General features: G+C 42.2%; 1 protein-coding gene across 1 annotated transcript in view; it reads right to left on the bottom strand.

The window, feature by feature from the left end:
* Positions 1-11,077, bottom strand: part of MAP1B (microtubule associated protein 1B) — a 70,157-nt gene extending 59,080 nt beyond the window's left edge. Inside the window, exons 1-2 of the mRNA XM_038123999.1 lie at positions 10,294-11,077; positions 5,571-5,672 (exon numbers count right to left, since the gene is read on the bottom strand). Of these exons, the coding sequence (XP_037979927.1) occupies positions 5,571-5,672; positions 10,294-10,471 (280 nt within the window). The 5' untranslated portion in view covers positions 10,472-11,077. The remainder of the gene's footprint in view (positions 1-5,570; positions 5,673-10,293) is intronic.
* Between the last annotated feature and the right edge of the window lie 940 nt (positions 11,078-12,017).

The following is a 12,017-nucleotide window of genomic DNA, read 5'->3' as shown; positions in this document are numbered from 1 at the left end:
TACAGTGGTAGGCAATTCACTTCAAATGAAGTAATATTTTTATTTTTCAAGAAAGAAGATAAAATGTTAACTTTTTTGCTAATTATGGGGTGTTTTTGTCATTCTTTTAACTTCAAAATACTAGATAGTACTTTCTCTAATCCAAAATCCAATCCAATTATTTCAGAGGCCTTTGGATCAAGTCTCTTCTCATTATAAAGTCCAATTAAAACCTTTAATATTTCTCTCAAGTAACTGATAAATTAGATGAGAAAGTAACAAATTCCACAAAAGTAAAGTATGTAAGTCTTAACAAAATTAAGAAAAACAGACATCTGACAAAAATGTTGCACATGACAAAAAGAAATTAGATTTTAAAAGTGGCGATGATAGTCTGGTTGCATATTTATCATAAATCCATGATGCAAGAGATGAGAGGTAAGTCATCTGTAAATGATACTGGACAGATGTCAGAAATAAAGTACTGTTGAAATTTTCAGTTTCAGAAATCCCACATAGATAAAATATTATGAAAAAGATTGAAGAATCTCACAAGGAACGTATTAAAAATTATAATTCTATTAGAAAACCCTTAACAAAGTAATCTTTGTGAATATACCTGTGAATATTATAAGCATATTAGGTATGCTTAATTTTCATTCTAATAAAGAGGAATGGGGATTCAAATTTCATAATGCGGTTAAAATGCTATCGTTATTCATAACTAACTTAATCCCATGCCTTTGATAGCTGCCTCACACAAGCCAAAACCTGTTCCCATAAAAGAGGGGCTATTCTATGATGATTGAACTTACCGTATTTCATTTTGATACAAGGCATTTAAAAATAACCTCTCACTAATTTTCCTGATTCACACTAACAGCTTAGCATCAGCAGGTACCAGTGTTTTGGCAGCAATGCAAATGCATGCTAATTTTCTTTGAGATCTTTCCTAAAAAAAGCAGAAATGGAAGTCAGTGCCAGAATGATTGTCACATAAGTGCAACACCTTACTCACAGTAAAAAAGATGATAAAGAGTCTTATTAGACCATCTCCAGAATTTTAAATAGTACTAAGAAAAGAAGGCTTTGACAATTCTTGCATCCAAACACATAGGCTATAACACTGTAATCCTCTCCTGAACCACCAAAATCCTAGCATCTCCTCACAAAAAGCTCAGGAGCAGTCCAGTGCATATGCTCCTATCAACATCCTCCAACAGGACCCAGGGGCTCCAGGCTTTGTGTTGCTGGGCAGCTCCATGGCTTCAGCCCTGGACCACTGGCAGCTGCAGGTCACCCTGCAGGGACACCATTTGCAGCCACTGCAGCGTGAGTCAGCTCAATTACCTTTTCGAGTCTGCCTCCATTTTCTTTCTTTCAATGCGCAAATACTTTGAGACACAAAGAAAATCTAGTGGCCAACTAAACTTAACTTTCCCAAACATATAATGAGCTAAAATGATCCCACTCAACAGCTACCCAGCTATGATCACACCCTCTAAATACCTGAAGAATCCTACTTGTAGCATGTCCCTGATTGTGCAAACCAGGCCACATGAGATCTTAAGCAAAATTAATTCCTAGGCAGTTATGGCATTTTGAGAGCACCTGAAAAATCTGGTCTTCCTTTTTTCCCTTTCTTTCATTTCAAATAATATGTTCAGCTCAAGTGCCTATGTCCTGACTTAAGGAATTTTGATGGACTGCAGTTTTCAAGTAAATCAGCACAAAACCCATGCTGTTCAGGATTTTATTAGTGATCCAGAAGTTCACATGACAAGATACTATGTGTGATGTTAACTGGTTTTAGATCTGCTTTGACACAGGAAATGAGACTATACACCACTTTATCAAAGTACAGAGCTGTTCACATTGCTGACCAAAATTCCCAGATCCAAAAATTGTCCACAGGTTATGAGCAGCCCAAAACTGTAACTTTTGAAATGGTAACTGTCAGAAGGGAAGTTGTTAAGGCTTTATGGAACAATGACAATATCATAAAGCAAAGACTTTTTAGGAAGCCTGAAGGAGGCAAGCCCACTGCTGCTGCTGCTGCAGATAGCTGCCAAGACGAAATAAAACGTCTTGCACTTTGCCAAGATCCCCTTTGGCTGCAGGCAAGCTGGCAATAAAATAGTCCTAGGCACAGGTAAGGACGGACTCACTTAAGTCAGCAGTTGGCCTCTGTGCTGGCTAATGGGCAGCAGGAGGCCTCCTGGTACTATTCAGATAGGAAATGCATAGACATTCTTGATAACCACAGGACAAAGTACAAAGTAGACACAGAGCACAGCTTGAGAAGTATTTATTAGAACATTGGGGGTGAACAGCTATTTAAATAAAATGGATTTTATCGAGACAAAGGCTTGAATATGCACCAATGCAACAGTTAAGTGTCTCCAGATGGAAACTGAAAGATAAACTACGAGTGTACAAGTCTTACAGAAGGGCCCTCAACAGCTTCACCCTACCCCACCCAAAAGCATGGTCTTTTGTGAGGCTGCTTTATGCAGCTGAAACTTTCTTGTTAATTAAGCAAAGATTGGTAGGTACAGCTGCAATTTCAAATGAGCTCTTTCCAAGAATCTCCACTTGTTCTGCCTCACCCCAGATGCACATTTCCTTTTCCAGCTTGTACATTGTTTGTATTTTTTTGTCCTTTTCATATTACCATCAGATGGAAGTTATCAGCACATGACAAAGAAAACAGAGGCACCACTGGAATACCCCTCTAAAGACATGTTGCCTGTTGTCATGGCAACTATTTAATTAGTTGTGTTACTCATTTTTCACCAGCACCTGGCAACATCACCCCTCCAAGTTGTGTTATTATAAAGGAGTCTGCTAACTCAGCTGCTTTACTAGGTAGCAGAAAAGATCTGCAAGAATTTCCATTCTGAATCTTATTTGTAAGGAATCACAAATCACTCATAAATTGCCCAACAGCCAAATACAATGTGCACAAATATTACCGTGACAACCCATCCCCTTGAAAAGAACACAAAAATAGTCTTGGAATCTAATCATGCTCCCTGCAGTACCAACTTCTACACTGCTATTCACTACACAGGGAGGGGCATCAGACCTTAAATTCTTTAAAATGAAAACTCACAAATGCTTCGACAGACAATCTCTTGCACATCTTTCTTTTGATGTCTTAGGTGTATGGCATGGGGACAGGCCCCATTTCCTCCAAGCTTCCTTTTGCAGAAAGATTGCTACCCTTCACATTTTTGCTGTCCATAACCTCAAGCTGTTCTGAGAAGCACACAAGCATGTACTGACCCGCCACCACAATTACCATAATTAAACATGATAATCAAACAGTCTCTAGTCAGCCAGCAGTCAGACCTGAGAAAACCAGGAGCCTTCCACAAGAGTAAACTGTCCCTATACATGAGCTGCACAGGGACTTCAGACTCAAAGCGCTGGGGAAAAAAAAAGGTTGTTTAATTACATTCCACAGGAAATCCTATCACCTTGGATGAATACTCCCTTGGACAAAACGTCACCTAGTTACCAAAATTCCATTTCTGAGTTTGGGACCATAAAGGAATACATACTTACAATCATCTTTAAAAGTCCTCGGTCTCAATGGTTGAACACCCAAATTTACTATTTGGATGCTGTAACAAAGTAAACATTCTGACATCTTATTAGAATGTGGCAACAAAAAAGCCTTCTCTCTGCCAAACAGCAGAGTGGATACAAAGGAGAGTGGATACAGAATTCAACATCAGAGAACAGCAGAAAGAAACTAAAACAATACTCTGATCTGTACAGTGGGCTTCTGGAGGTACAAACGTGCCTCTCCACAAAATTTTAGATGAGAAGTTGGTCAAAACAGATAACTTTATCCCTTGATATTGCCTTTATTCAAGTCACAGGTTCCCTTCATGCTTTGTAAACACAGATTTTGGCAGTTTATTGTTCAAAGATTGAGCAGTAGTGAAAAAACACATTCATTTCTGTTTGTCAGAGATGTTGATGAATTCCAGACACATGCAATTAAGCTAGAATTCAACACAATGACAGATTAAACAGTGAAGTCTAGACAAACAAGGGGAAAAAAATCAATCAAATATACAATTCCCAGAGAAAAATTCCTAAACAATTTTACATTCTTTCTGCTGAAAAAGGGGTGCACAATCTTACCTTAGTTATCATTTGAAAGTAGAGTATTTGTTTTATTTTAATTCACTCAGTGGTATTAGAATATATCATCTAAAAGAGGCAGTAAAAATACTAGTCATGCTGTAATATTTTGCTAAGGAGCAACACAGGATGTTTAAGATTTTTAAAGTGAAACAAAGATATGCCAAAAATGGGATACACTGCATTTTGCATTTCTTAAATTCCCTCTCTGTAAAGAAAAGCAACAAATGTCACTGAGAAGTTGAATTGGCTTCATGACATTTAAAATGAAATGAAAGACAAGTATTCTAGGCCTCAGTTAACATCCACAAAAATAAGGCGCTACATGTCTTTACTCAAAAATCTTCATGCTGTGTATTGTTTTATTAGTTATGCTGGTTTTCAAACCAGAGGAAGAATCATAGAAATATATAATTTTTTCTTAACCCTGGCAGTGCTTCACTCTCTCTAGATACGGGGAGATAGAGCAAAAACTGCTTTAACATATGCTGCAAGAAGAAAAAATTAGTTACACAAGACATCTTCATACATTATTTAAAACCATCAGATCAGTGCTGTCACGCTAGCAAGACATCAGGGTCTCTTTGTCAAAAATGTATAGCAACTGACCTCAGGAAGGTGATTTAGTAGTATGATACAAAATTTCATAGCCCTTTTTCACCAACCATGAGACATGTTCCAGAAGCTGGAATTTTTAACACTTGTCAGTAGTAGGTTGTACTCTATGACAGTACTCAACATGCATACGGCCACAATGATTTCACCAATTACAGAAACCTCTACTACTTTGAAAAGGTCATGTATGTTCACATGAGAAACCTGATTAAATTCATCCACACTCATTCAGCAATGGTAATAAGAGTAATGAGATCTTAGAAAACTTACCGAACACCTGAAACCAGAGCAAACCCAAATTTTACACCTCACAAAACTGGTAAACAAAAGTTTCAGTTTATAGAATGAATCCTCTTAAGGAAGAATGAGCTTGGAAAAAAGGCAGCAAAAGAGATTTAGTCTTACTAGCCCTATACATTTCTGATTTCCTCATACAAGCCAAAGAAAGCTCCTGGGAGTGAAGGCAGACTCACCATAATGCAGCTTCTCATACCAAGAAAGATAACTAAGTTCCAGTCCTTTGGGAAGGCTTGCGCTTTCCCAGGGCTTGAGCTGCAGTAGTGCAACAGCTGTGACATTGGTTCTGGCTCTGTCCAACTATAGAGCTAACCTTTCCAGTTATTATTTTGTATGTACAACACCTACCACAATAAGGTTTTGTCACTGGATTACTAGATTGGCACCACATGTAGAAATTGCTCAATGAAAAGGTGAGTTTTCTTAACATTAAAAAGGCCCTAAAACTAATGGGTCAGGCAATTTCAGAGTGCAATTAGCAATTTAGCAGTGCAATTTAGCAGTTCTGTTCTTAAACTCACCTCGAACTTCAGGAGAGAATCGAGCTGAATGGCGAGACACAAAAAGTTTCAGTTCTTGATCCAAGTTGCATTCGACCAAGTTTGTGTCCCATGATCGGATTCCTAAAATTCAAAATACAAAACACACGTAGCTTGACACATGAGCACTGGAACTTTTAACAGAGTACTTTTCTATTTGCATTCAAACTATTTGCATATTTTTAAATTTCAAGCCCAGCCTTGCTTTCTTTCAAGGCACAAAGCTATTTTTTAAAATGCAATCAGAAGGATTCTGACAGGAATCAGAAAAAGACCATCTGCCTTTCCAAAGGGTGACCATACTTTAAGGCCCCAGCTTTAGAACTGAAGTAGTAGCCACTTCACAGTAAGTTACCAATGTCCCTGACATGACTTTAAAATCCTAACATACATATTTACAAAAACAGAAGAGTAAATCACCCAAAGGACACTTCAGTCATGTTGCCCTTTTGAGAAGAAAAAGACAGCATTACCTAGCATGTTGCTAATTAATATTTAAATATAAAGTATTAAATTGCTGACTTCTTCATTCAGTATCTTTGAAGCATACCATATTTTAAATTAAAATTCAAGTGATCTTTTATTTATGAAGTGTCAGAACTCTAGTTTTGAAATTTGAAAATGCTGCGCTTGATCTTTTTTAAAAGCCAAACTGCACATCTCTGTTCCCTACTGTTTTTCCCCTCACTACTTAAAAAGTAAGACACTTGACACTTATATGACCAAAAAAATATATTATTCCAAAGTAGATTTTTAAGAACTGAAATTCGACCAGGAAAAAGTCATTGTAGCCAAAAGTTTCTAGTTTTCTTCCATAAGATTTCAATGAACAATTAAAAAAAATAGAATACACTTCAGATTTTCATGTAATTTTGTTTTGAAATTGTTCTGAAAATTTTCTACTTCTGAAATAATGAGCAGGCAGTAAGACTACAAGTAAGTCCAGGCACTGCTGCAATTTTGAAAACCAAAATTGCACTCATTTTTTTGTCCTAAAAAAACATCATTACATCTACATCTAGAAATGAATTGGCAAACATAAAATGGATTGCTGGTGAGGAAATGTCTGGTGGCCCCTCCCCACATGACCATGCCTTTGCATGGAATTATTGGATTAGACCACTTTGGGGTTTGACAACAAGATGCCTGAAGAGATGCTTGTGTGTCCAACCCATCAGAATGACTCTAGAATTAACACTTCTCTCAGGGTTTCAGGCTGTGGATGTTACCGTCAATGCCACCTCCCATGCTATGTGTATTTTCTGTTTCAAGGCAGCAGAAATGTCAGAACTTAGGCAGAAGCCATGTTGCAGGGATGAAGCATGAGGAGAAAAGTGGGAATAGCAGAGAAACAAGATCTGCAGCGCTAGTCTCCCACTGCAACTCTGAGTAGGTTCTCCATGCAAATACAAACGTCTGCATTTTAAGAGCCTGAAACCTCTGCAAGAAGAATGCATCCAGGACTCTTCCTTGACAGCATCCAAGTAAAGGTAGTAGCAAGCTTACTGTAACATGCTACCAACAATTAAGTAGCTGCCATTTGAATCTCAAGAAAAATTTGAAAATACAGTATTGCTGTGTGTTCCATAACCACTTGAGAAAAATAACTGAGTTTTAACCAGCCACCTCCACTTCCTGACTGACGCATCATTGTTCAGAGGCATAAGCAGCAAGACTCTTCTGCAAGTCTCCTTACTTTGTTTTCTCAGAAAGCACTTGGCCATATGGTACATTTTTGGGACAAGTTCTGGCAGGCAATTACATCTAAACAAGCCTTAATATCTTCCAGGTGTTGGAATATTTGAGAGCAAGAACACCAAGATGATATAATACCATAGAGCACATATGAAAACAATAACTATTAAACTGATATTGATCACAAAGCTGAAGTACACTGAATGAATGAGTGCTGAACTTCAAGAAGCTTGAAGAGAAATAGCTCCCTCGCCTATGACACCAAACTTGGACAGAGAAACTACAATACTTTCTGGAGGTCTGTTAAACAACATGGACTATGATTCATCAACACTGCTAATGAAAGGACTGGTCCACCACCACTAGCTGCTTTAGATGTGATTCTAATTTGCTGTAGGGATAAGATTCTGATTAGATGTAGTCAAAATTGCTCAATCATTGCCAGATTGAGCCAGGCAATGTCCAAAATACAGGACTCAACACAAAATAGGAAAAAAAAAGCCAAGGGCATAAAAGGCTTTATGCCCTATGCACGCAAGCTGAAGTGGGAATTTGGGTAGACTATCCAAAATATGCAACTGCATGATTCAGCAATCTGCATGCAAAAATTATGCATGTGTATTATAGCGGAGCAAAATGTATTAAATGAATGATATCATTAAATCGAGTTTTGGGCGGAACAAAGGTAAATGTGGATAAAAAAATCCAAGGTCAGTCCAATGATGGCTTAGCAGTGTGGACATAACTGCTGTAAACATGGCGGAACTGGAGCTATTTCTTTCTTTATGCAGTCTTAAGAGCGCAATGCCACTAGACACAGGAATAATCAGACAGCAGGGAGGGCACACCCAGTAACATCTGATAAATCAGTGGAAAAATCTTGAAGCTTTCTCTTCACTTCCTTCTTCTCTTTTGGTGGAAGGTGGGTTGGAGAATTGCCCCCTCAGCAAAGTCACATCCAAAATGTAATTAATGAAAATGCGTCTTGCCACTCCGTTCCCTCCCCATGATATATTAAGAAATGACTCTGCATTCCACCAGGTTGCGTAGCATCACGCCACTGATGTGTTATCAGCAGATGTTTTCTTTGACACGTTGCTCTGCAGTTTGGCGCATGAATCCACAGTTTTCAGTGATGGTACTCAGGAGATGTACCAGAGAAGACAGTAAGGCACAGCAATCATAAACCAAAATGCATTTAAAGCTCTACTGAGAATAAAGGCAGCAAGAAGTGTTTTTTTTCCAGACTACAGCAGACTTTCCAAACAGAAAAATATTAGCTGGGCCCGCAATTTCCTCACATAGACAAAGCATCAGACTCCCACTGTATTCATCCAAAATTTCACCAAGGAGTTTTCTTAGCAGGCAAAAATTTCAATCAGATGGTCAGATACTAGAAGCAGCAAGGTGACTTCTAATCCAAAATGATTAATTAAACAGCCAAACAATCCCTCTAAACACCCAAACCTGTAAGTGGGTATTATGCTTAGTGGCAGGAGATAGCAGCAACTGAGCTATGCAGCAGCAACTGTACAATAGGAGATTCAAAAAGAGACTGGAGAGCATTTCTTCAGAGGAAGGGTATTAGCTGTCTTGAGGGAAGAAATTTTACCAATTTGCTTTATAATCTTTGACAATTTAATTAAAATGCAGCCAGTTCTTTTCTAACACAACTGAAAATTAGATAGAGTTAAGGAAGTGCAATGCTGAAGAAGCTCTGAATGACAAAGCACCTGCCTCAGCAGCTCTCCCCAAGAGACAATGGTAGCAATAAAGATGAACAGGTTATGATGAAACTGGTTAGCTGAGATGAGGATGCCTTTTACCTCAAACAGTAATGAAAAAGAATTCAGAGAAATAACCAACTAAAGCAACAATGGTTGAGAAAGCAACAATAGAGACACAGATGAAGTCCTGAACCACACCTACATGACAAGGCTGCTACCAATTCCCCGTTCCGGGATCTCTTCTCCACTCTTAACAATGGCAGTTCCTGAAATCTTTGTTTTCACCAGCCCAGAACAAAAAAATACAAATTATAAAATCAGCGATCAACTGAGTTTAAGTAACTGTAAGATCCGGGAATAATATTATTCGTGCTTTATTCCACTAATACCGCAACAGCTTGTAGGGGTTTTTTTTTTTGTTGTTGTTGTTGTTTTTGGGGTTTTTTTGCGGTTTTTTTTCTCCTCTCCGCATATACACTGCAATCTATTGTATCAGAAACCACAACGAAAACTTATAAAACTGTCATTTCACTAGCAATGCCACCCCGCATCGCCGTCTTATGAAAAGGACAAATAAACGCCGAGTCAGAGGAGACCGCAGTCGGACAATAACGAGGCAGAGCCCTCGGGTAACAGCCTTGTTACTCATATGGGTTTTCTTTATTGGAATATATACGCGTATATAGAACTTGGGTCCTGAAAAATTGTCAAGACGACAGAAAAGTCCCAGCGCCCAAAGTTAGACACAAAGGCGCGGCTGCGCTCCCGCCCGCGCAGCCTCTGCTGCCGAGAGGGAAAACGCCCCAATCCCCGCCGGCTTAGCGTGGCGGTGGGGGACGGGGGACTGCGGGCAGCCGCCTCTCAGCCCCAGCCCAGCCCGCCCAGCCCATCCACCCCATCCCCAGCCGCCCTTTGTCCGCCCCGAGCAGCCACCGGGACCGCAGTGCGGACCGTGCCACGCCCACCCGCCGGTGTCTCCGGGCAGACGGGCTCGGCGGCGGGCGCTGCGCTCCGACCCGGCCCCTCCGCCCAGCCATCACGGGGAGGGGGCTCGCTGCGGCTTTCCGCAGCCCCGCTCCGCAGCGCCCGAACCCCGCGGGGGAAGGTGGGTGGGTGGGCGATTGCGGTGGGACGCCCCGGGGAATAAAGAGCCGGAGCCCGCGGCTCGGCGGGATGCGTGTCGGGGGGCTATCCCGGCTCCCGGCCGCGCCCAGGCAGGGGCAGGGCGCCGAGGTGGGGGGTGTCGCGGCGCTGCTTGCGGCGTCCGGCTCCCGCCGCCTCACCTCGCTCGATATTGGTGATGGCTCGCCGCAGGTGCTCCTCGGTCACCAGCTCGCCGATGACCACCAGCAGGTAAAACTTGCTGTCTAGGAAGCGGTGGGAGAGACTGGGCGAGGTGGAGGTCGGGTTGGGGATGCTGCAGGAGGGCTCCGAGTCCACTTCCACCACTACGGTGGCCATCGCCTCCGCCCCGCGGCTCCGGGGCGCTGGGCGCAGAGGGGCCGCTCGGCGGCAGCTCCGCAGGCGGCAAGGAGGGAGTGAGGGCGGGTGGGGAGGCGGCGGCGCTTTTATACGGAGACGGTGCAGGGCAGGGACCTGGTGAGGAGGAGGAGGAGGAAGGGGGGGAGCCGGCGCATCCTCCGCGCCGCCGCCGCCGCCTTTCCAGCATCCACAGCTGATGTCATCTGCGGCAAATCCTCCCCGCGGCGGCCCCCGGAAGCAGGAAGGACGCGGGGGGCGAACAACGCCCCGAGGGGACGCCGAGGGGTGCGCCCCGCGCCTGCCTCCCGGCCCGGCCCTGGGACCCCTGGGCCCGCGTCCCTCGCGTCCCTTGCTCCCCGTGCCCGTCCGGGGCGTCACCCTGCCGGCCTGCTACCCCTAGGCCCGTCCCTTAAAACAGGGCGATGAAGAGCCGCAGGTGATGGCCTGGCAGACCGGGGGAGCTCATGCGGGAAATCCGGCATCGGGACTCCAGCAGCGCTCCAGAAGCGGATGAAAAAGCAGTGCCACTGCCCAAAGCCCGTTGTCCTCTCCTACATCTTGCTGTACCACTGCAGCAAAATTTGAGTCATACTTAAACACACACCCTCACCCAGCAATCTAAATATTCTTTCTAACTTTTTAAATTTGAAAGCAGTTAATTTGATCAGATACTTCACACATAGCCTTTCTGCACATATTCAATGCCCACGGATATATGACACCAGAAAAACACTGGTTTTGGACAACATGCTGCAACCCCTAGTCTTAGCTTAGTCAAAACTGCAGAAATTCAAAGGGCTTTGATAAGTAATGTTGACTGGGCTCAAGCATCTCCAGGGAGCAATGATAGCAGAAAACTTATACAATGACAGAACCAAAGGTTTAATTTCTCTTCTCATTGATATTAGTATCTACATCCCAATACTCAGTGATAACCACCTCTGAAAAGTGTGTTACTCTCTCCTAACGAGGGATAGAGAAGTCAAATCTGTCTGAGATGTTCTTCTCACTTTACTGACATAAGCAAGCCACTCATTTACACTAAGCCTCTTGTTTATATGGCTCAAGTGATGTGGGATAAATTTCACTGTGACGTAGGAAAGGATATAAACTTTTATAGCTTGTTTTTTAAGATAACCTCTTGTCCCTGACTGAGAAGACACTTCCTCTGTCTGCAGCTTCTTACAGTGCTGGGTGTGCAAATTCTCTACCTACTGCTCAGGAACAGAGTGCTTGCCTGGATGAACCAGTATATCAGCCTTGTCTTCTTTGTATTTTGTGCCAGGGCACAGTGGACTAATTCGCATGCATTTCAGGTTGTCACCCCTAAGTTTTTTCTGTCTTACTAGCCTAGAGGCTACAGTTTCAACCCACAAAGGTTAGAACAGGATCATTATAGGTGCTGGTCCATAGTGCTGTATCTGTCTATAGCACCTAGTGGTTTTGATATGAATAGTTCCTCTGCATAAATACAGCACTCAGAGTCTTGGCTTACACAGTGTGGTGTGTTTGGATGTTGCATCCA

The sequence above is a fragment of the Motacilla alba genome, chromosome Z (assembly GCF_015832195.1).
Source record: "Motacilla alba alba isolate MOTALB_02 chromosome Z, Motacilla_alba_V1.0_pri, whole genome shotgun sequence".
Taxonomy (NCBI): Eukaryota; Metazoa; Chordata; class Aves; order Passeriformes; family Motacillidae; genus Motacilla; species Motacilla alba.
The sequence above is the reverse complement of the archived record's forward strand: the minus strand, read 5'-3'. Positions and strand labels throughout refer to the sequence as shown.